General features: G+C 54.7%; 1 protein-coding gene across 4 annotated transcripts in view; it reads left to right on the top strand.

Annotated features, from left to right (window-relative positions):
• Nucleotides 1-1,179: 1,179 nt before the first annotated feature.
• AKT2 (AKT serine/threonine kinase 2) overlaps nucleotides 1,180-24,372 on the top strand; it is a 48,592-nt gene continuing 25,399 nt past the window's right edge. For all 4 annotated transcript variants that reach the window (XM_082606399.1, XM_082606397.1, XM_082606400.1 and 1 more), the window contains exons 1-2: nucleotides 1,180-1,348; nucleotides 20,232-20,361. In XM_082606399.1, coding sequence (XP_082462525.1) covers nucleotides 20,316-20,361 — 46 coding nt within the window. In that variant the 5' untranslated portion in view covers nucleotides 1,180-1,348; nucleotides 20,232-20,315. The remainder of the gene's footprint in view (nucleotides 1,349-20,231; nucleotides 20,362-24,372) is intronic.

The raw sequence follows: 24,372 nt of genomic DNA, 5'->3' as shown, positions 1-24,372 counted from the left end.
GGGCTCACTGTGCAATGGAGGAGACAGATCTCTTACCAGGCAGTGAGAGGCTAAAATGGTCAGGGTTGTAGTGGGGAGGGTCCGGTCAGAGTGTGATGGGGGAAGACCAGGAATTAGGAACACAGAGCAAAGAGTTCCAAGCTGGAGACCCACCAGCAGAGGGCTAGTTCCAGCAGTAGATTTACCTCTGGGGAAACTACCACCCCTGAGTAGGACTTTGCCTGAGACACTCTCGCAGACTTAGGTGGACCCAGGGTTCTTCAACTTCCACCCATGCCTTCTGTGTTGCATTACTGGAACCCAAATTCATAAAGTAGGAAGCCCCACCCAACCCATGAGAGAGAGCGGGGACTGGGATCCGGATGTCTCACAGCTGTCTACTACACTAGCTAATACACGGGCCAGGATCTGTGCTCTTTTTTTTTTTTTTCCCCCCAGGGCGATTTTAAGGCATTTGTAGGCCCAAGTTACCCCGTGAAAAAGTTATATCCCATATTTAATTGCATATATATATCATGAGCAGATAGGATTAATATTTTGGAGTTATAGCATGTCTAATTGACACACACCGTTCTGTTTACATAAAATAGCCCAATAGCCCAGGGACGCAGCTATGATTGTTTCCATTTTGCAGATGTGGCTACTGAGGCACAGAAAATGGTAAAGCCTTCTGTCACCAGTAAGGAAATGCAAAGCTGGGTTTGTGTGGCTTCAGAGCCTGTGCTCAACCATGAGAGGAAATACTGAAAAGGAAACCCTTCCTAACGCCCGCTCCAAGGCTCTTTAAGAGCCTCGGAACCTGAACTAAAGGCGAGAGCGGAGTAAAACCAGATCAAAGCGTATGTAAATAAGGACCAGGGGCTGCCGGGAAATATCATCGCGGCTAGCCTCCAGGGAAAGCGGGCGTCAGAGTCTTACTGAGCCTGCGCAATCTTCTTCTTTTTTTTTTTTCCGTCCGGCGCCTGCGCGAGGCACATCCCTTGCCCACACCGGTTCAAGCTTGCCTAATGTACGCAGGCGCCCTTCTCTGAGTCGGCCACCTCCCCTTCCTTGCGCTTGCGCTCTAGCGCTCTTCGAGTTCCTTTCTCCCTCTCTCACGTCAGTTCCTGTTTGTGGCGGGAGAAGGCGGTATTTCCGTCCAGGGGGTGGGAGGGGGCGGTAAGCGGGGGCTGGGGGGAGGGGGCGGGGGGGCCGCGCCGCGCGAGCCGTTGGGCCTGGCTCCGCTAAGGCGTTGTTGCTGGTGCTGCCGCCGCCGCCGCCAGGAAACACAAGGAGCGGGATCAAGCGTAGCGTGGCGATGGGCAGGAGTAGAACCCCGCCAGAGAGGCTGGGCGGCCGCCGGTGACAGGTGAGTGCGCCAGCGCGTGTCCCCAAGCGCCCCCCCCCGCGATGGTCGCGTCCGGACCCCCAGCGAAGCTGCGCTGGGCCGTACCACCGGTGCCCACTGGGCGGGGACGGTAGTTCTTGAGCCCCCCCTTCCGGGACTGAGTTGGGGAGGCTGCGCGGGGGCGGTAGGACTAGCCCCGAGGGGGCGGGGGCGGGGGCGGCGGGCTGTACCACTGAAGCTGCAGAGGGCGCATATCAAAGTGTGGGGACCGGACCACTGAAGGGCTGGAGGCGCAGACCCCTGCGTGCTGGGCTGGGGGTTGAGCCAGTGGGCTGGGAGGGGAGAGCCCTCCTGGTGTTCGAAGGCTAAGCCTTTGAGGGGGCGCGTCTTACCAAGTATAGGGGGCTGTGGAAATAGTTTCTAGAGTGTGCTTAGAGAGGTAGGGGCTTCTGGGGAGGGAGCTGTACCTAGTGTGGCCCGGGTAGCGCCCTCTGGGTTGTACCACTGAGGTCCTGGGGGGAGCCATCCTTAGAACGTAGAGCCGCGGTATATCAAAGGAGGAGGGCTGTGATGTTTATAATTTTGAGGGACGGCGTGGGGACGGGCCCGAGTGGGTTTTCAGGGGAGTTACTCTGGGAGCGCTGTAATGCCGAACGATGAGGAGGGGGTTCTGCCTCCTGTGTTTGGTGGGTGGAGCTTGGGGGTTTACGCTGAGCTGGAGGGGGAATCACCCTTTATTGAACTTCTTATTGACTTTGAGGGGAAGTGGATGGTCAGTGGGACTGCTGTCTACCCTAGAACATTTTCATGTTATTAAACCTTATTTTAAGGTGTGTTGGGACACCTCTGTGGCAAATTCTTCCAGTGGTTTTGGCTGGGGCGTTGGGGGAGACGTCTTAGAAGCCGCTTGTTTTCTGAGCTTTCGGCTCCATATTAGGGAGGGGAGGGGGTGTGGAGCTTGGATTTGAGGATCTGTGTCCCTGGACCTGCTTAAGACTTGGGGGGAAGGAGTGCTTTGAGGGACACTTCTCCCCGTGGGGAGGGTGGCTGGGACATCTTTATCCTTGGAATTCTGAGCACCCCTTTCCTCTCATTTGGAAGGCACTTGGGCTCAGCAAGAGGCCTGGGCGTAATTAGGTCTTCCGTGGTCTGCCCTTGAACCTTGTTTACTCTTCCTCTGTCAGAGAAGCATCAGGAGCTCTGGCCTGAGAGTGGTTGGTGGTGGGTGCCAAGGGGCCAGGCACCACCCCAGGCCCCTCCATCCCTGGCCATGAGGCCAGACACATGTTTGTGTCTCCTTGGTCCAGCCGCTCATCATGTTTACGCTCCCCACCAGGCGATAACAGTTGGCTTCACCATTAGGCGGCAATGAGGCTGAGTGCTGTTTTCCCAGCTGTTCCTCTCTGCATAGGCCGAGGGGACTTGGTGGCGATGCCCCTGCCCCACACTGACCCAGGGAGGAAGGCTGCTCCGAAGGACTTGGGGCGGCCAAATCCCCCACGGATCTGGTTTCTCACTGTGGTTGCTGGGTGGGAGCTTGGCTCCTCAGGCCAGCCTGTGACCTTGGCTTGCACCGTAACCTTTGTCCTGGGTCTGGAATTCCCAGAGGGCTGGCCATAATCCCTGATTGACCCAGCTAATGTGGGCTGGTGATGTGGTCAAAGGGGGCAGACAGTCCCTCTGGTCCACATCATCAGCTTCCTAGCTAACTGGCTTCCATGGGTTGTGGTTGCTGGAGAGAACGGTCCCTGAGTCTCTGTGAGGCCACGGTGGCTGTGTAGAATTTCTCTGCGCCAGGGGTTTCTTTCTCTGGTCTGCCAGCTTTTAGAGGGTTTGCCTGATGGGATTAACAGCAGTAGTAAAAACAATAATCTTGAGACCAATGGCTGATATTTATTGAGTGCATTCTGTGTGCCATACACTGTTCAGAATGCTTCACGTGGATTAACTTGCAGAATGCCCACAGCCTAGAGCTTTGTGTACTGTTGTCATGATCTCCACTTTAGAAGGGGAAACTGAGGCACAGAGTGGTAAATCATTTCCAGAGCTACTGAACATTCACCCTATGTCAGGCATGTGACAGGCCTTTTACACACATGACCTCATTTATTTTTTATTCTTTTATTTTTATTTATTTATTTAGGTATTTATTTATTTATGGTTGCGTTGGGTCTTCGTTTCTACACGCGGGCTTTCTCTAGTTGCGGCGAGCAGGGGCCACTCCTCGTTGTGGCTCATGGGCTTCTTATTGCGGTGGCTTCTCTTGTTGAGCATGGGCTCTAGGTGTGCGGGCTTCGGTAGTTGTGGCACGCAGGCTCAATAGTTGTGGCTCGCGGGCTCTAGAACGCAGGCTCAGTAGTTGTGGCGCATGGGATTAGTTGCTACGAGGCATGTGGGATCTTCCCAGATCAGGGTTCGAACCTGTGTCCCCTGCATTGGCAGGAGGATTCTTAATCACTGCGCCACCAGGGAAGTACCCCATGACGTCATTTAAATCTCAAAACACACCCATGGGGTAAGTATGGTTATGCCTGTTTTATAGACTCCTATGAGCTAGGTAGCAGTGTGATACCCATTTTACAGATGAGGAAACCAAGACACTTGCTATGAAGTGAAATGATTTGCCCGACATCTCAAAGTTGGAAGTGGTACAGCTGGGACGTGAACCCCTGGCCTGGTTTGGCCTCACAGTAAACAGCTTGTCAACATGTAACTGGAACAGTGGTTTAGTTAAATCCAGGGGTGGTTATGGTGTTTCTGTCCATTTTTCAGAGTCAGAAATTGGGGCTCAGAGGAGGAATTGCTTTGTTCTAGGTCTGTCAGATGCTTGGGGGCCAGACTGGGGTTTGAATGAATTCTTTGCTCATGGTCCCAAAGCTGGAGAGGGTCTCTGTCACCTCAGAGCTCCTGCCCTAGACCCTGCCAGCTGCGGGCATTTCCTTCCCCTCACCCTTGGAGCCTAGGGCTGCCATGAGCACCTCTGCCGGCAGCCAGTCTAGCAGTTTCTGGGCTTGCTGATAAAACTTGATCCCTCCTCAGAGTTGAGCCAGGGCATCTTTTAACCTGGGGCAGAATGTCTGCTGGGAGCCAGGAGGAAACAGCAGGAGAGACATGTAGGGGGTGACACAGCTACTAGGGGACCCGTGTTTGAGGTCCCTGCACAAGGATGGTGTAGTGGGCATGTGTGCACGTTCTGGTGCTTTCACGTTTAGTTGTGTGACCTTGGGCCACAGTGTTCACCTCTGTGCAATGGGCTCAGAATGACATCCCCCTCAGGCTTTCATGAGGATTAAATGAATGAATCCAAGAGAAGCTCCTAGAATGGTGCCTGGCACTGAATAAATGCTCCAGTGGCAGTCTGAGGGCATCGATCCTTCCCCACCACCCCCACCCTCAGTCAGTCCTCTCAGGCATCATCCTGGAATCCAGCCCCCCAGCCTGGCCCAGCCAGGATCCAGGAATCTGCTGTTCTGGTTTCTAAACTCTGTAAAGAGCTGTACTGAAGTGCTTCAGTGCTTCAAATCCAGCCCTACCACTTGCTGCCTGTGCGACTCTGAGCATGTTCTCAGTTCTTCTGAGCTCATTTCATCATTTGTGTCATGGGATGATGCTAATTCCCTCCTGATAGGTTGTCGTGATGGTTAAACGGGTTAATTTCTGGAGAGCACGTATACCTGTGCAGGTGTAACAGTAAGCCTGCTATCACTATTTGAGAAGAATGCTTGGCACATGGTGAGCCCTCAGGGTATCTTCACAATTGTAATTCTTATTACTTCTGCTAGGATCTTGAAGGCCCTTCCCAGGTTACAGAGCCTTGTCAGGTAACACCAGGAGGAGGGCAGGGCTGAAATTAGCATCTCCATTTTCCAGGTGAGGAAACAGGAGGTTCTGGAGGCTTGAGGGGCGGGGCAAATGCAGCCCCCAGGTCCTCCCATCTCCCTACACAGTGGCTGCCCGGAGCCCCTCCTCGAGGTCGAAATTCTAGCTCCTTTCCAGATGTCATACTCTGCTAAACCCTTTTCCTGCTTGTGCTTTTATTGACTCTCCACCATAGCTCCCAGGAGTGGTGGTAACGGCCTTGACCTGGGTGAGAACAGTCCTTTTGAAGGCCGAGAGGCAGAAGGGTGGTCTCCAACAGGGGGGGTAGCAGCAGTGCTTATGGGAGTCAGGGGCCAGGCCTCCCACAGCCTCGTGGGCCTGGGCAGGAAGTGTGGCTTTGATCCCGAAGGCACTGCGGAGCTGAGGAAAGGTTTTCGTTCATCCGCCACCATTTATTGAACACCTGTTCTGTGCCTGGCATTGCTTCACGTGCCGGGGATACAGCGGGGCACTCAACAAAGGCCCTACCCCCGTGGAACTGAGGGAGGCAAACCCTAAACCTGCTGCATAAACAAGGGGCAGGCTAAAGGGAGGTGCTTGGCAATTAAAATCAGGTGCGATGGGCTGTCAGCAAGGCCCCTGAGCTGATCTCAGATTGACAAGGTGACCTGAGGAGAAGGAGCAGCCTTGGGGTGTGGGGGGAACCACAGTGCAAACATTGCAGGGAGGACTGAGCTCAGCGAGGTGCAGACACGGGCTGCACAGAGGCCCGTGTGGCTGTGCAGGGTGAGGTGAGGAGCAGCTGAGGGCAGGCAGGGTCGCTCAGAGCCTTGGGGACCATCTTGAAGAGCAGCTTGGTCAGATTTAGGGTTTTAGAAGCTGCCTGTTGCCATATGAGAGGTTCTCAGGCTTCTGCCTGGGGTGGGGGTAGATTTTAGAGCCGGTCAGGGAGTTTCACATGCCTCCCACTTCCCCCTTGAGTAGAATCTCTGCCGTAGAAAGAGCAAAGGCCTTGTTGGTTGCCTCCCTCCTCTGTGGTTTTCACACCATGTTTCCCAGGGCCCATGGCTTCTCCCTTTAGGGACAGATGGCGGAGGCTCAGGGGGCTAATTTTCTGCCCACCCCTCCCCAACCAAACAGCTAATATCAGATAACAGCACAGAACAACAGTAATACCTGCTAAAAACTGTACTTGCTGATTTTGCCTTCCACTCAGCTTATGGCCTGAGGGCCTGCAACATTCCTGGCACTGCTCGAGAACTTGGAAGACCGGGCCTTATGAGCCTACCTTCTACTGGAGGCAAGTACCCAGCAAACAAACTAATAATAGGACATCAGGTTGTGATGAACGTTTCAAAGGCAAAATGAATGAGGGTCAGGGGAAAGAGAGAGTGGGGACGTTATGTTTTAGCTGGAATGACCAGGGAGGGCCTCCCTGGGGAGGTGGCCTGTAGGTAGGACTGGTGTGCAGTGAAGAGCCATGGGAGACTTGAGTGAAAACCCCTCAGACCGAGGAGGAATCAGCTGTGGTTCCCACCTCCCAGGGGTGAGAAATGAGGCCTGGAGAGCCTCGGTAGTCTGTGAGGGGTCCCCCAACACTGACAGGCTTTGTATTTGGGCAGAGTGGCTCCAGAGTCCCCCGAGCCCAGGAAGGTGCTTGGTAACCATGGACTTTTAATCCCACACCTGAGCCTGGAACCTAAGGCTTAGCGCAGTAAGCAGGAGCCTGGCTGTTGATTTTCCCAGGCTCAATCTGGAGTGTCTTCCTGGAAGGAGCACAGCCCCTCAGAGCAAACATCCTTGGGCCTCCAGAAATCCCTTGGGATGGGGGGGGATGGAAAGGAGTATTTTTCTCAGTTGATCTCCAAGCCTCTGGGGGACCCAGGGACACCCCTCCCTGGGCCCCTCTTCAACTTCCCAAGAGCTCTCAGTGGAAGGCTCTCAAGCACCAGGCCTCTGGGCTGCACGGTGGGGTGGTTCCGTGGCAGGCTCTTCTGGACAGCCAGCCAAGCAGCAGGAGGCCCAGCTTGGGGAGACAGCCCTGGGAGCAGACTGGGAGGGAGGGAGGGAGGGAGCAGGGGTGGGAGGGGTGGTGGGGTGGGAGCTCAGCCTGGCCCCTTGGGGGCAGGACCTGCTGCCAACTCGGCACCCATGTCAGGTCCCGGCTGTCCTGGGTGCGGGAACAGGGGGCAGCAAGCCAGGGCTGGCCGAGGAGAGACTACATGTCGGAGGTTCCTGCAGGAAGTTCCTCAGGCCCAGCTGTCCTGCCCAGGAAGCTCTTCCGCAGATGTTGTTTCTAAGGGTGAGGCCAGAAATCCAAGTCTGCCTTGGTTTGCCACCTTGTGGGCCCTTTCCAAACGGGCTGGGGTGGCTGCCGCTCCTTTGCCCCCCTCCCCAGGCCTTTGCAGCCTGGTTTCAAGGTGTTCATCATCTGTGTAGTGGTCCGGGCTGGGGGCAGCCAACCTGGGTGTGAACCCTGCTCCTGGCTCCTGTCTTGGTTGCCATGCAACGGTGGGGGCCTGATTTCATCCCTTGGAGATGCATTTTGCTCAGCTGACGGCACATCCCTGCCGAGAAGGGCTGTAGGGAGGATTCAGGGAGCTAACGTGTCAGAAAGTACGTGGCACGGGGCCTCCAGAGAAGGTGCTCAGTGTATCTGAGCTGCTGTTGCTGGAGGTTCTCAGGCTGGGCACCTGAGAGCAGAGAAGGGGCTCTGGATGTGGCCAGCCTGGGCTTATTGGTTGGCAGGGAAGGAGTGGCAGGCCAGTTAGCTGAGGTTCCCACTGGAGAGGGCACCGGACAGGAATATTCATCACGCCCGTCGCTGAGCAGGGGCTCGGCCAGACGCTATGAGCACTCCGTGCATGCTCTTTCAGACACATGGCAGACCGTGAGGTAGGCAGCAGTCACCCCATTTTGTGGAGAGGAAATTGAGGTTCAGAGCGCTACATAGAATGCCCGTGTTTTGCTGAGAGCTGGCACGGTGGGCTCTCTGTGCCAGGCACTGCTCCAGGGCTGTACATGCCTGCTTCCCACCACAACCTGGGAGCTCGGTGCAGCTCTTCTCCCCAGATGAAGGCCCGGGAGGTCATTGGATTTACCCAAAGTTAAAGTTTTAATAGGTGACAGACATGAAATTTGAACCCAGCTCTATCTGGGGTCAAGTCTGCCTTTTTAAGACTGGCTCTTCTGCCTCTGACCAATGCCATGGCCACTGTTTCTGGGATTGTTACTGCTGTTCTTTTTTGCTTTCTCTTCTTCTAGACAGAGCTGGCACAAGGTAAGCCTCACTTGTCCTGGAAATGAGTGAGTTAGAGCCACTTGATGCCTGCTTGGGAGAGGGGTTGCGGCTGCCTCTCATGCCTGTGGGGCCCTGACCTTGGCCAGCTCCATCCTTCCCCAGAGGCCAGGGGGAAGGGATGAGGGTGGAAGGCACTGATTCCTGAATGGCCTCTGGAGCCAGCTTCGGCTGTTTCTGGTCATTTGCATATTCCATCCTCTCAGCAGATAATTTACTGAGTACCTACTTTGTGCCATGTGTAGTTCTGGACACCAGGGAGCAGCACCTAGTCTAGAGGAGGCCGTGGAGAGGTAACGTTTGCCTTACTGGTGCTCCGAGGAAGGGAACAGAGATCTAAGCTGGCCGTGGGGGGGCGGGGTGCAGGGTGTGTTGGGGAATTCTCCTGAGGTGAGACATTCAGGAATGGGCCAGGCACGCTAGAGTCTGGGTAAAGGCCCTGAGGTGGGAGGTACCTTGATGTGGTGGTGATACTGAGAGTAGGCCACTGTGGTGGAGCTGGGAGAGAGGGAGGGAGCGGAGGGTGGCGGGACCCAGGTTGTTCGGGCAGGTCTGGGGTCCCCTAGGGTCGTGCTTCTCAAACTGGTGTCCAGAGACCTAGGTGGGGGGTGGCCGGTGAGGGTGTTGAGCGTGTGTTTTGGGGTGGTGTCTGCGAGTTGTCTGCTTGCTTTCTAGCTGTGTGTTTTCATTTATATGATATTTTTTAAAAAGTTAATATGGGTATGTCATGAATCATCTGGCTGATACCTTTTAACCAGCTAGTGACAGTATTAACATAGCTGCCACTTCCATAGCTCTGGCTAACTCAGGCTCAGGCTGGCCCTTGACTTTGGAATTCACCTTTGTATAATTGCTTCCCGTCTTCCAAAGCGCCGGCCTCACCCCCAGCTGTGCTGGAAGCACATTTCATTGGGTCCCCACGATGACCCTGGGTTGTCAAAAAAGGCATCTTTTGAAATAACATAATAAATGCTTGGTCTGGTTGGTATTAAGATCAAATTTTATAGACCGAGGATGCTGACGTTCAGAGAAGCATCCCTTGCAGCCTGGAAGTGGAAGTCAGGATTTGAGCCCAACAGGACACCAGGTGTGGGTCTGGGCCTCGGAGCCCTGTTCCGGCTCTCTGGGGCGAGCAGGTCAGGGTCATGGCTCGGGAGTGGTGGTGTAGTGTGGGAGCATCTCCTCGGAGGGCCGGGATGAGCCAGCCCTCGGGCCTGTGAGCATCCATGGTACTTGGCTTGCCCTCAGCCCCGCCCCTGCCTTCAGGCTCTTGCTGAGGTTCTATAGAGCTACACCTCCAGTATGCTAGCCACTAGCCAGGTGTGGCTATTTAAATTTTAAGTAATTAAAATTAAAGTGAAATTTAGTTCTTTAGTTGGACTAGCCCCAGTAGCCACATTTCCATCATTACAGAAAATTCTGTTGTCTAGATCAGCCATGTCCTGCACTCACCCACTGTTATGGTCTTGGGCACACAATTTATTCTCTCTGGGTCTCTGTTTCCTCTTCCAAAGAATGGGGATAGTAATAATATCTACCTCACAGGGTGACTGTGAGGATTATTAATATGAATCCAGGCCTGGCACATTGTGAGCGCTCAGTAAATATTAGCCCTGGTTAGGACCCTGCCTTTTTGCTCCAAGGTGCCCTAGGGATGACGTGGGGACTCACACCACCAGGCCCTGCCTCTGGCGGTGCAGAGTCGCTCCTGTGAGGGAGGAACCCCTCAGCCAGATGGGAGGGGCCGTGTGTGTGTGTGTGTGTGTGTGTGTGTGTGTGTGTGTGTCGGGGCGGCCCTGTTCTTCTGCAGGGCATCGAGGATGGTAAGGGAGGGCTGGCTGGGGTGTGGGAGGGGTTCGGTTTCTCGGGAGTGAGGGTAGAGGGAGGTGGAAGAGGCTCAGGCTGGGACGCCGTGATTCAGTCTCCTCAGCTGTGTCCTAGCTGTCCAGCCTTCCTGTCCTCAGTTTTCCCCATCTGTGAAGTATGGGTCCTTGTGGTCCCCAAGTGAGCCAGGTGGTGGGAGTGTCAGGCCAGTGCATAGGGCTTCTTCTGGGCACAATTCCTGGAGGAGAAGGCTGGGACACAGCTCCTGCCTCACTGGGGCCAGGGGATTCCATACACTGCACCCTCTTCAAGCTGACACTTGCCATCTCTCTCCAAGAAATAGCCACAGCCCTTTGTTGGTTTTTTGTTTTTTGTTTTTGTTTTTTGTTTTGGCTGCACCGTGAGGCTTGCAGGATCTTAGTTCCCCGACCAGGGACCCGGGCCCTGGCAGTGAGAGTGCCGAGTTCTAACCACTGGACCTCCAGGGAATCCTAGCCACAGCCCTTACAGTAGCCTCCCAGGCCCTGCCCAGCCAGGTCCCCGGCTTCCTTTGTAGCCACACGTGCCTCGCTCCCGTCCGCCACCTCCTGTGTCTCACGCAGGCCACACCTTGGTGCTGTTCTTCCTTGGCCTGGACCATTCTCCCCCAGGTCTCCACATGGCTGCCTCATCTCTTTCAGGTTTGTGCTCAGATTTCACTGTCTCAGTGAGCCCTGCTCTGACCACCGTTTATAAAATCGGAAACCCTTGCCCGCTTCCCACACACCTAGTCCTCTATATACTTCTTTTCTCCATAACATTGGTCATTCTGGTGTACTGTATAACTTATCTGTTTATTTAAATTATTTGTTTTAATGCCTGTCCAACCGCCCCCCCCCCCCCTTAAATTCTTCCAGGACAGGGAGTTCTGTTTTGGTCACTGCTGACTCTCTGGTGACCAGAGCAGTGCTGACACAGCAAGGGTGCCATATTTGTGGAATGAGTGAACGCAGGTTTTTTTGTTTCCCCTCCACTTGGCAGAACTCTGAGCTCAGAAGCTGTGATTCTGTTTGCCACCCCCACCCTGAATTGATGAAAGCTCTGGGCCTGGCCCTGGCTGGGTGGGGCTGGGGACACAGTGCAGACCAGGACAGGCCCTGTCTCTGCCTCGTGCGTGGAGCTCTGAGTCTGGTGTGGGAGGTGCCATTACCCGGATAATTAATTATACGAGTGACTGAGCACGGTAGAGGTGGTAAGTGCTGTGAGGGGATAGGAAAGCCGAGCTCTGAAGGTCTGTGACTCGTGAGGCAGGGAGCAGTCAGGGCAGGCTTCCCTGAGGAAACAAGGATTTGGTAGGTGAAGATGGGTGGGGGACTAGCATGTGCAAAGGCCCTGGGGTGAGGGGGAGAGAGAGAGAGAGAGAGAGAGAGAGAGTGAGCGAGCAAGGAGTAAAGGGGACAGTGGAGGGGCAGGGAGAGCATGCTGACCAATGAGGCTGGAGAACAGGCAGGGGCCACCTCAAGTGGGCCTTTGTGGCCTCCATAAGGGCCTGTGACGTGATCCCAGAGCAGAGCTGTTTTTGGAGGATCCCTCTAACTGTGACTTGGTGCTCTCGAGTGTTACGGGTCTGTGGCCAGGCAGACTCAAACATTTGACATGATTTCTGTGGGTGCTGAAAGGCGGGCAGAGCAGGGCAGTGTGGGGCTGGTGGCAGGGAGGAGGAGGAAGTCTGCTCTGGTGCTTATTCTTGTCCCAGTATTGTTTGCAGCCCACCCACGTCTTCAGCCTGCCTCCAGTCTTACCTGCTCCAAGTAGTCAGATGGGGCATTTGTGGGGAGCATGTAGTGCCCAGGAGAAGAAAAAGTATCCTCAATACTGCCTTCTTACCAAAGAGGCAGTATAGGTAAAAATTCACATTACAGAAGCGTGTCATGTAGGAAGTGATGGTCCCCATGTCTCCACCTGCTGCGGAAATGCTAACACCTGATAGGTGTTGAGCAGTCATCGTATTGGGCTCTGTTTGAAGGCCTTTATGTGGATAAATTCATTTAATCCTCACAGCAGCCTTGGACCTTTGCTCCATTGTTATCTCTAACCTGCGGATGAGGAAAACCGAGGTGGAGAAAGGGGAAGTGATTTGCTGAAGGTCACACAGCAAGTGGCGGAGCTGAGGTTGAAATGCATTTGGTTCCCGAGGCCACCTTCACTCCTGCTCCCATTATTCTGCCTCTGTTGGCTCTTTGGCACAGTTCCTTCTCTGCACATGACACTTAACGTATACCTCGTGCCCTCCCGTGGAAGACACTATTCCCCGTAAGATCCACTGTTGATCACATAACCACTTTTCTGAGAAGGATGCTGCAGATGAAGTTTATACGTGGTTTGTGAGATGCACGGCAATCTCAGTATTGTCAGCCTGTGAAAAAATAAGCATATCAGAATTGAGGCGATGTGGTGCATACACGTTTGTGCTTCAGAAAGGGATCAGGTCGATGTCCTCTTGTGCCGTGAGCACACTGAACGCTGACAGGCAGTGTCAGCATGTCATGTTGAGGTTGGTTCTTGCGCATGGCGTGCCTGCATCATGTTCTGTTTGGTGGGTGGACCTTCGCCGAGGGTTGGGTGCTTTGCTGGGCTCTTCCCACACATGAGCCTGCGATGGAGGCACTGCTATCATCCCCGTTGCATTGCAGAGAAAACTGAGACTTGGGGAGGCTATAAAGTTGACGGGCAGGGACGTGAATCCAGGTGTGCCTTAACTCCACAGGCCACTTGGGCCCGTGTGGTCCCAGCCCAGCTCCATACTTCCTGATCAGGTGATGGGGCAAGTTATTTCACCCCTGTGACTTAGTTTCTTCATAAAAATGGAGATGATAATAAGAGTGCCTTGGGAATTCCCTGGCAGTCCAGTGGTTAGGACTTTGCGCTTTCACTGCCTGGGGCCTTGGTTCAATCCCTGGTCGGGGAACCAAGATCCTGCAATCTGTGTGGTGCAGCCAAAAAAAAAGAAAAAGTTTAAATATAATTATAGAAGGAGATTAAAAAAAAAACAAACCCTCAGCTAAAGAGTGCCTGCCGCATAGCGTTTCTGTGAGAGTTGAGTTCTCATGTACAAAGCTCTTAGGTATGCCTGGCGTGTGCCAGGTGCTGCATAGGCATTGACACTTTCATACTGGCATCATATTAACCGTTGTGACAATACCAGACCCTTGTTGTGGGCATTTAAGTTGCTTCCTGTGTTTCACTATTCCAGCAACAGTATTCTCAGAACAGTGGTTCTCACCAAGGGGAATGGCTTTGCCCCCAAGGGACATTTGGTCATGGCGGAAGACATTTTTGATGGTCAGAACTCCGAGGGAGGTTGAGCTGTTGGTTTTAGCAAGTAGAGACCAGGAATGCTGCTAAAACCTATTACAGTTGGCAGAACAGCCCCATGACCAGAATTATCTAAATGTCACTAGTACCGAGGTTGAGCAACCCTGCCCGAGAACCTGTGTGCACCTGCATAAGCGTTTTCTGCAAGGGAAATTGCTCCAAGGACATGTGCGTTTTCCACGTTATCAGTTTTGCTAAAGTGCCCGCACAAAACGCGGGTCCAGTTCACAGAGCTGCAGGTGGCGAATGAGGGAGTCGTTTCGCTTGCCCTGTGCGCCTTTCCTCCCACATTCCCACGGGCAGATGCTGCCTGTCGAACCACAGGTCCCTATTGTCTTTGAATTTCTCTCCTGAGCAAGTCCTCCTGGGACTTGTAGATGCTGTGCAGATTACAGAGCAGGTGACAGAGGCTCCTGGGGGGTCAGGGTGTCAGGACGGAGCCCCACCCCATTGTCTGCAGCCCCAGGAGATGCAGAGCCTCTGTCTCCCCCTCCTGCCTCCTTATCCCATCTGTGCTGTCTGGCATGGAAAGCAGGTCAGGGAGAGGGGGCGAGTGAAAAAGGACTTGACAAGGGGCAAGGAAAGGAATTTAACTTACTTTGAAGGTGTTCTGGGCACAGAGCTTCACTCTTACCCACGTTCATTCCACAGATAGTTATTAAGTGCCCGCTGTGGACCTAGCACCGCGCAAGGTTCTGAGGACCTGAACGTGAGGATCGGGTTCTGCAGTGCCGAGCAGGCCAGAGCCCCTGCCCTTACCTTGCTGGCATCACAGTGCAGAGAGGTCGACAGTCAGCTTGTAAACAAGTAAATATGCACAGTCGCACTGGTGATGATGAGCACTTTACTTTCATAAAGGATAACGGGAGGTCCTCTTGACCACGGAGGGTACGGAGGCTTCGCGAAGAAAGAGACATGTGAGCTGAGGCTGAAGGAAGTGGGGCGGGGCCCCACGGATACTTGGAGAAGACACTTCTGACTGAGGGGGCAGCATGTGCAAGGGCCCCAAGGTAGGGGGGTCCAGGTGTGTTGGAGGCACCGGTGCCATGGAGGGTTCGGAGAGGTGAAGCGGGAGATGTTGCAGAATAGGGTCCTGGGCTCCTGAAAGGACTTTGGCTTCTTTTACTCTGGGTGAGATGGGGACTTGGGAGGGTTTGAGCAGAGGAGGGGGTTTCCTCTGACTCAGGTGGTCACAGGGTCCCAGATTGTAGAAGGGGGCGAGGACAGGAGCACTAGAGCTCGCTCATCTAGGCCACACAGTCCCTCTAGTGGCAGGAACCACAGTGACCTTAATTTTACAGATGAGAAAAGAGGTTTGGAAGGACCCTTTCCAGGACCCAGTCCCTTCCCAAGGCTGCCAGCTAGGACGAGGCAGTCACCTGAGGGCCTGTCTCCCCGTGGCCCTGTGTCATCCTGTAAATCACCTCTAATGGACGTGATCCAGCAAGGTGAGATGAAGCTTCTGGGGGAGCTACAGTTTGGAAACCATTGAGAAATAAGACTTCCGAGGCAGACAGAAATAAAAAGTCCTAAAATTAGGGACTTCCCTGTCGGTCTAGTGGTGAAGACTCTGTGCTTCCGATGCACGGGGGACAGGTTCGATCCATGGTTGGGGAACTAAGATCCCGCATGCTGCGCGGCACGGCCAAAATAAAAGTCTTAAAATTAAAAAAAAAAATTTACTAGAGTGTTTAAGACATACACTAGAATGAGTCAGTGATATCCATGTACTTAGCAGATATTTAAAACATCAAACTGTGCCCTTGCCCCTAGGGACCCGTCTCCAGTTACCTCTCCTTTCCCTGCTCAGAGCTGACCACTGTGGATGGTGATTTTCATTCCCTTTCAGCTTTCTTCTGTGTTAAACATACTCACCAACCCTCCAGCCCTGCCCCTCCGGGGTGCACGTCCCTCCTCCGGCCGGATCATTGTACAGATGGGAGCACTAAGGCCAATGAGGGTGTCGCTTGCAGCCGCACAGCCAAGAAGCAGCAAAGCCTGGGGCTGAAATCCAGAGCCTGCGGACCCCAGATTCCTCTTCCTTATTCATTGGTGACTGACCTTGGGGTGAAAATCCAGGCAAGCCAGCCTTGGGGTTGGGGGGAGCCCCAGAAGCCAGGAGGCCCGATTTTAGCTCCCCTATATGTTCTGGGCTCCCAAACCCAGGTTCTTTTTTATTGTGACTTCATCATAAAGTACAGAAAAATACGTTCAACGTATTTTATACAGTACAGTATAACAAATAACTGTAAAGCTGCGATTCTCTGTAATCACAGTAGAACATTGTCAGCTCCCAGAAACCTCCCTCCTCTGTTACTCCCAAATGTAACAACTCTCCTGACTTTTGGATATTTGCTTCCTTGATCTTCTGCACAGTTTTACAAGTGAGAAACAAATGGTGTCATGTTGCCTGTTCTGAACTTGCTGTCCATGGACTCATACTTGATGTGTCATTTGGCGTCTGGCTTCTTTCACTCCGTGTAAAGTTGTTCCGCTTCATCCCTGTTGTAGGTATCAGTAGTTCGGTCCCTGTGTGGTGGTGTGCTCTATGAATTTATCTTAGTTTGCTTATCCATCCTCCTGTGGGTGGATACCTGGTCTGTTTCTAGTTTTGAGGTTACTGTGAATGTTGCTGCTGTGAACGTTCTAGTACATGTCATTTGGTAAACAAAGGCACTCATTTCTGTTAGAGGGCTGTGGAATTGCTGGGTCATGGGGTATTTTTTAATTGAGTTTTAATTGTTATTGCCAAACAATTTTCCATAGTGGTTGAACCATTTTATACTCCCAGCAGTACCGATTCCTTTACATTTTTGACAACGCTTGGAGTTGTCAGTTTTTAAAATTTTAGCCATCCTGGTGGGTGGTTTCAATTTGCATTTCCCCATAACTAATGAAACTGTGTGCGTTCCTTCATTGTGTGAGTGTCCTCTCCTTTGAGGTGCCCTTGCTCTTTTCACCTTGCCTCCCAGGTGGCTCACCTCTAACTGACAGCTGCAGCTCCTGCCCAGACCCTCAGCGATTGAAGCCCAGACACCCTACGGAGCACTGGGTGGGGTGGGGCCATGCAGACACTCCCCTGCTTTGCTGATGCCTGGCTTCCAGAGGCAGGTCTGGGTGTCCTCCATCGGGAGCTCCCCAGGGAGCAGGCCATCTTCTTGGCTGCGGTGATGGTGTTTCGTCACTGCAGGACTGCGTCACAGATACCTCAGCAGAGGTGCCACCCTCAGTGGGAGGATGGGCAGGATCCAGGCAGGATGCAGGGGATCTTTCAGTTCCTCCCCCGTCCTCGCCCGAGCTGCTGCTTGCTGGCTTTTTAGTCGCTGAAGTGAGAATGTAAAAAGTGGCTCTGGTGTGCCGAGCAGCAGCCAGGGCCTCCACCACTCCTCAGCTGGGAGACCCAAGGTAAACAATTCCCTCTCTCAGCCTCTGCCCTGCCCTGGGCATGGTCATGGCCCTCTGGTGGGGTGGTTGGGAGTGATCAGGAGAGGTTCTGGAGGAGCGCCCTCACGCTCAAGGCCACCCAGCTGGCATTGGCTCCTGGACTCTGCAACCCTGACCACTCGCGGCCACACCCGGCTGCCTTCACCTCTCTCTGATCTTGGCAGCCATGTGTTTGGGTGTTCACTGGGGGCCAGGCAGTGGGCCGAACCTCTGCACACAGTGGGTGCTTTCATGCTGCTGACAGCCCTGGTGCTGCTGAATCACAGAGGCTCTGAGAGGTGAAGTTGCTGGGCTGGGGAGGGTGGGGAGGGGAGGGGAGAGCTGAGATTGGACACGAGGCCCCTGTCCTTTACTTCCACATCCACCCTTCCTTTGGACTCTGGGTTCTCCATCCCAGCCCAGTTTGGGAACCCAGCCCTATTCTGAACTGAGCTCGTACCAGGGGAAGGTGTAGTGTTGGCCCGCGTGTTGGAGAGGAATTCCCTAATTCCCTAACTCCCCACCACGCCTGCCTCCAGGCCCCAAGTGTGCTCCCTGTCCCGGCTCCTTGCCCTGTGCCAGCCACAGTCCCCAAGCTCCTTCCCAAGCTTCCTCAGGGGCTTTGCACTTACTCTTCCCCTGCCTGAAATTTGCTCCCTCCACGTTGGCTCACCTGTCCCTCATACAGCGTGGCTAACACAGCACCCATTCCCTGCCCTCCTTTCCCCTGTTCATTTTTCTTTGCTGCCACCTGACGTTGTGGCCTGTGTACTGTCTGCCTCCCCCACTGGAATGTGAGCTTCCTGAAGGCAGGGCTGTGTCTTAGTGACTCTCTGTCTCTGGAACCCAGGACAGAGTCTGGAGCTTAGGACATGCTCAGAAAAAGATTGGTGGTGTGAATAGATTCTGGAATTGTTTCTGAGGCTGTGTCTGGTCCTGGGCTGGGAATCTTTTGGGGAGACTTGGGTTCGTTCATTGTGCATTCAACAGAGAGCCAGACACCCGGCTGGTGCACTGAATTAGTGTTTAGAGGTGTGGGGAGAGTTGACCAGGAGGTGCATGGAGAGGACCCAGTCCAGCCTCTGAGGTCAGGAAGGCTTCCTGGAGGAGGCATTGGTTCAGCTGAGACCTTAAGGAAGAGGGGGAACTCACAGAAGGTGTTGGGGATGGAGGCCAGAGGGAAGGGCCTGAGTGCCAGAAGCCTGGCAGAGAGTGAGAGTCGGGGAGGAGGGGCTGGGGAGGTGGATAGTGGCTCATGTGGTAATAATTGTCACGGTCATTAGCCTTTCTTGAGGGCTTTCTAGGTGCCTTTCTGCTTATGCCAGGCCTTCTTTTGGTGGAAAGGACCTTGTTCTGTGTTCTGAGCACACTGGGGAGCCATGGAAGGGTTTTGAACAGAGAGGGACAGGGTCAGATTTAGGATGGAGTACAGGGGTTGAGAGCACAGGCTGGGAAACCAGGGAGAAAGCCAGGGTGGGAGGGGAGGTGGGGAGGGGAGGCGGGGCGGGAGAGGATCAGGAAGCCCGTGGATGGGCAGAGAGGACTGCCGGTGGAGCAGGGGTGGGGAGCAGCAGAGGCCAGGGCCTGAGGGGCCTGGAATCCCAAGCTAAGGAGCCTGGCTCTTTCCTGAGGCCCGGGGGAAGCCACGGGTCAGATTTGAGGGTCCCTCTAGGTGCTGAGGGAGACAGATGGGAAGATGGGAGGCCGGGTAACAGGTGGGGTGCGTCCTCGTGGGAGAGGACAGCACTGGACCTGAGCCGCGTTGTAGGGAGGCTGGGGTGGAAACCCTGGTCCCATTAAGACTGAAGCACAGATTGGTGGATGTTTGGGAGCGAAGATCTGGCGGTCCTGGGTGTGTTCAGTCTGTGGGTGTGAGCCCCAGAGGCGCCAGCCGTACCTGCTGGGGGACGGAGCCCCTGCTGGACCCTGTCTTTGCAGCTCAGAGTCCAGAACGTGATTTCTCCCCCGCTGTTTACTTCCCTGTCACTGTCCATCTTGTCTTCCTCTGGCTTCCTCCCACTTACCTCCCTTCCCTCTGCCTGGGGCCCGGGCAGCCTGCCACCATCACATGCCAGGCAGTAATGTGTCCAACCCACCAGCTCCCCTGGGGCACGAGAGAAAGCTGATGCCCACGGTGTCCCCAGAGCCAGCTGCCACTTCTCTGGGGGCCACCGTAGCTCCTGACCTGCTGTCCGCAAATAACCCCAGGCCAGGAAAGGCGAAAGGCGCCTTGAGCTCTATGGCCCCTGTCCAGGCCTGTGGCTCCAGGTAGGGGCCCAGCTGGTGGCTGCCTTCCCCCCTTTCTCCCCTCTGCCCTGGGAACCTGAGACGAAGCAGCGGCCTCGGCGTCTGTCAGTCTGTTGGCTGCTGGTCCCTGAGGACGGAAGCAGAGGTCTCTGGGAGGGGACCAGGGCCTCGGTCAAGCCCCCAGGACTGGCTCCTGGGCCCCAGATAAGTGTACACGCAGTAGGTTCCTTTCTTGTTGAAGATGCGGAGCACTGAGGCCTTTCTTTCCTCTGTCATCTGGTGGGGACAAGGAGGGAACTGAGGCTGAGGGAGTGATATGAGGTGGCCTGGTGCTGGGGTTGGGGGGGTACTCGGTTTGCTAAAGGTGGCAGGTTGGTGAGAGAGTGAGTGAGTGAGAGAGAGGGAGTGTGTGTGTGTGTGTGTGTGTGTGTGTGTGTGTGTGTGTGTGTGTGTGTCTGTCTGTCTGTCTGTCTGGCAGGCAGATACTGGTGGCTTTCAGCACTCCCTCAGGTGCCCAGGGCTGTCTGATTCAGCCCAGGTGACCTCAGCGCTGGGGCATGGGAGTGACGCAGGGGGCGGAGCCTCAGCTCCTCGCCTGCCTCCTGCCCCGCCCCGCCCCGCCAGGAGTGACGGTGGGTGGAGGGGCTGCCTCTGCTCAGCACGGGTGTCCTGAGTGTCCGGGCACAGGCCAGGGAGCTGTGCTCCTTCCAGAGTGGGCTCTGAGGGCAAGCTCGTGTCCTTTCCCCCAAAGACTGGGCTCCCTGGGGACATGGCCACCTCTTCCCCCTCAGCCTGGGCCCCAGGGCAGGTGTCGCCCCACCCGCCCTGGCTCCACCCTGTCAGAGCAGCCCGAGGGGCCTCAGAGGCGGGCTGTCCCGAGGGAAGGCGCTGAGGCCCAATCCCCCTCCCACTCTGACAGGCTCCTCTCTTGTCTTGCAGGCTGTGCTCTGTCCACCGCACCTCCTGCATGTCCTGCTGCCCTGAGCTGTCCCGAGCTAGGTGACAGCCTGTCACGCTGCCACCATGAACGAGGTGTCTGTCATCAAAGAAGGCTGGCTCCACAAGCGCGGTAAGGGGCTGCTTTTGCCCACGGGATTGCGTGTCTCCCCTTTCCGCCCTGGCTCTCCTGGCAGCTGTGCCCTGAGAGGCAGAGGTACAGGGTCTTTACCACCTGAGGAGCCAGCATTCCAAGCCCTGTCTGCCTCCCTCCCTGCCCCTGGCCAGTGGCTCCTTACCAGCCCATTTCATGGGATCTTTGAAAGTAGTCTGGACAGAGGGACTGTGGCTGTGCCTGGGCCTGAGCCTCCAGGCCAGGCCTCAAGTTCTGCCTCTGCATTAGTTGATCCTGTTTGTAGCCCCATTTTATAGATGAAGAAACTGAGGCTCAGAGAGGGTCAGTCACTTAACTGAAGTAACACAGTGAGGTGATATTCAGCATTTATTCATTCAGCAAATACTCACGGAGTGTGTGGTATGCCGGGCTGGCCACCCCAGGCTCTGGGGACACTGTGGTGCCCTCATGGAGTTTGCGATCCATTGCACTCGGGGGTGGGGACAAACAATAAACAGACATGATGTCAGGGGGTGGTAAGTGCTGTTGTGAAAAATAGGAGCTGTGAGGGGGAACGGGCTGGAGAAAGATGGGGTTCAGTGGAAGCGGCTCTGAGGAGGGGACAGTGAACAGAGGCCTGGAGGAGGTGAGGGAGCGAGCCACACGGATAGACAGGCAGGGGTGTTGCAGGGAACGAGACAGCAAGGACAAAGGTGGGACTGTGCCCGGACCGGAGAGTTGACCGGTGTGGCTGGCGCAGAGTGAGCGAGGGCGAGCTGGAGGAGGTGGGCAGAGCGGCGACGCAGCATCAGACTCCATGGAAAGGGCTTTAACTCTCCAGGCGTTCAGAAGCCCAGGATGTGGTGAGCCGGCGCGTGACCCGGTCTGCTTGTGCTGTGGGCAGCTGAGAAATGCAGCCCCTGCCCCAGAACCAGCGCACCTAACGCCCGCGCTGCCGTGTGCAGGGGCAGCTAGGAAGAGGCACGTGCTGAGAGTCAGCTTGTTCAGGCACCCAGGAGCAAAGGAGGCAGACTGTCCTGGCTTCCGCGGACCTTCCCCTGCGGAGGGGGACGCCAGGCCTGGGGGTAGCCACTCTGTGCGCTTTCGTTCACTCAGCAGACATGTGTTGAGCAGCTCCCGTGTTCCAGGCACTGTTCTAGGCGCTGGAGACACAGCAGTAAACCAGATGAGCCAGAAGTCCCCATCCTTTTGTTGATGTCTTACATTGGCGGGGAGAGCCCATGGCACCTGAGTAGACAGGTGTGTGCAGTGGGTGGTGAGTGCCACGGAGGAAAGCCAAGCAATGTGAGGAGGAGGAGGGATGTGAGGGGGAGCTGTCCCAAACGGGGTGGTCAGCAAGGGCCTCACTGAGAAGGGGGGGTTTGAATAAAGATCTGAAGGGACGCGAGGGAGTGAGCCCCACAGTTAACTGGGGCAAGGGCGAAGGGGACAGCCCATGAGTCTACAGAGGGGAGTAGGCCAGGCATGTTTAAAGGGGGCGAAGAGGCTGGTGGGGCTGGCCCTGCAGAAACTGCGAGAGGTGCCCGCCCATCCTGCCCTGTCCCAGCCCGCAGACATGGAGCAGTGATGAGGGACGGAGGTGGCTTCCCAGGCCAGGCCTCCCCCATCACACTGAGCAGGGGAGAATCCTTTCCTGCTGCCCTTTCCAGGCAGGATGGTACTGAAGACACCTTGGCCTACCCGCCCAGATTGGGCCCTGAGTTTGGGGCTGTTGATGGAGCTTTCTGAACCTTGGCAGGTGTCAACCCTGGCTCTGCCACTTCCTCTCAGTGTGACTGGGTAAGCTATGTCATCTCTCTGAGCCTTGGTTTCACATCTGTAAAATGGGTCAACAACCCAGGCCTCTGAGATTGTCAGCTTCATGAGGGCAGGGATTTTATCTGGCTTGTTCACTGAGATGTCCCCAGTGCCCTAGAAAAGTGCTTGGCATGCAATAGGCACTCGGTAACTGTTGAATGAACGTTTGGGATTGTGTGTGTGGATAGTGTGAGCGTGTTAAGGTGTGCCAGGGTCTCAGGCTCCTCAGTTTCCGTGGCCCGTGGCTCGCTAGGCTGGGTTGGCGGAGCCCTGATGGTGGCCCGAGAACTGTGGCCGGGGCAGGGCTTTGTCTCTGGCATTAATGCTGATGGCATTAAGTGGATCTCAGCCCCTCCTAGACCTTCAGTGTCTCCACTTACCTGCATGGACCCAGACAAGCTGCTGAGATGACCACCTGCCTTGGGTTTGTACCATAGCTACACACATGAGTGCGTGTCACTCCTGGGTCTCTCCAGTGCCTGTCATTCTGAGCAGCAACTGGTAGAGGTGGGTAAGGCGAAGTGGGCCCTGCAGCTGTTTGGACACCCCCGCTACCCCACCCCACCCCACCCCTGGTGGTTGAAATAACAGCAGCTCCGGCTTACTGTGTGCCCACTCTGCCGGGCCTGGGGCTCTGCTCTAGGCAGACCCAGTTTTGTTGCATTTCCATTACTGCCCCGTCAGGTGCGCACCGTCTCACAGACTAGGAAGCTGAAGCTTGGCAGGAAGACTGACTTGCCTGAGGTCTCAGCAAGGAGGTGGTGGTGCTGAGGTTCAGGCTCCAACTCCTGAGACAGCTCCTGGCTCACATGCCGCCTCTTGCTCAGCAAGGTCCACTCAAGGAATGGGTCCCTTATGCCATGTGCGGGTGTCCTTTCTGACACAGCCTCAGCATACTCTCTGCCAGGCCCCACCAGGCCAGGCCCCGTCTGCCAGTTTAGAGGCAGACAGCGTAGTGGTCAAGAACATGGACTCTGGACAGAGCAAACCTGGGTTCCAATCCCAGCTCTCCCAGCCAACAGCTGTGAGCCTCAGGCAAGTAATGAAACCTCTTTGTGCCTCAGTTTCCTCATTTGTAAAATGGGATTGTTGTGAGGATATTTTTCCTTAGCTTGTTATCGATATATAAAGCACCACAGGTAAGTGCCTGGATTATAAGCTTACCCCCAAACCTGTGTCCAGGTCAAGAAATAGAGTCATTCAGTCCCCAGAAGCCCCTGTGCCTCTCCCAAGCAGTAATCACTCTCCCAACCTCCAGTAGAGTAGATGAATTTTTCTAGTTTTGTTTTTCTTTCTAAAATTGAGGTAAAATTTACATAACACTGAATTAACTGTTTTAAAGTGCACAATTCAGTGGCCTTTAGTACATTCACAGTGTTGTGTAACCACTACCTGTGTCTAGTTCCCAAACATTTTCATCTGCCTGAAAGAAGGCCCTGTACTTGTTAAGTAGTCAGTTCTCATCCCCCCTCCTCCCAGCCCCTGGCAGCCACCAATTTGTTTTCCGTTTTTATGGATTTACTTATTTTGGACATTTCATATAAATGAATCATACAATATGTGGCCACAAAAGTCTGGTTTCTTTCACTTAGCATAACTTTTTTTAAAAAAAATAAATTTATTTATTTTTTTATTTTTGGCCGTATTGGGTCTTCGCTGCTGCGCACGGGCTTTCTCGATTTGTGGCGAGCGGGGGCTACTCTTCATTGTGGTGCGCGGTCTTCTCATTGCGGTGGCTTCTCTTGTTGTGGAGCACGGGCTCTAGGCGCGTGGGCTTCAGTAGTTGCGGCACGCGAGCTCAGTAGTTGTGTTGTGGCTCACGGGCTCTAGAGCACAGGCTCAGTAGTTGTGGCGCACGGGCTTAGTTGCTCCGCGCATGTGAGATCTTCCCAGACCAGGGCTCGAACCCGTGTCCCCTGCATTGGCAGGCAGATTCTCACTACTCCGCCACCGGGGAAGCCCCCAGCATAATGTTTTTGAGGTTCATCCATGCTGTAGCACGTATCAGTACTTCATTCCTTTTTTTTTTTCTTTTTAAATTTATTTATTTATTTTTGGCGGCATTGGGTCTTTGTTGCTGCGCGCAGGCTTTCTCTAGTTGCGGCGAGCGGGGGCTACTGTTCGTTGCAGTGCGTGGGCTTCTCATTGCAGTGGCTTCTCTTGTTGTGGAGCACGGGCTCTAGGTGTGCAGGCTTCAGTAGTGTGGCACGC

The sequence above is a fragment of the Mesoplodon mirus genome, assembly GCF_964341445.2.
Source record: "Mesoplodon mirus genome assembly, chromosome: 19".
NCBI classification, from domain to species: domain Eukaryota; kingdom Metazoa; phylum Chordata; class Mammalia; order Artiodactyla; family Ziphiidae; genus Mesoplodon; species Mesoplodon mirus.
Note: the sequence above shows the minus strand (reverse complement) of the source record. Positions and strands in the feature narration are given on the sequence as shown.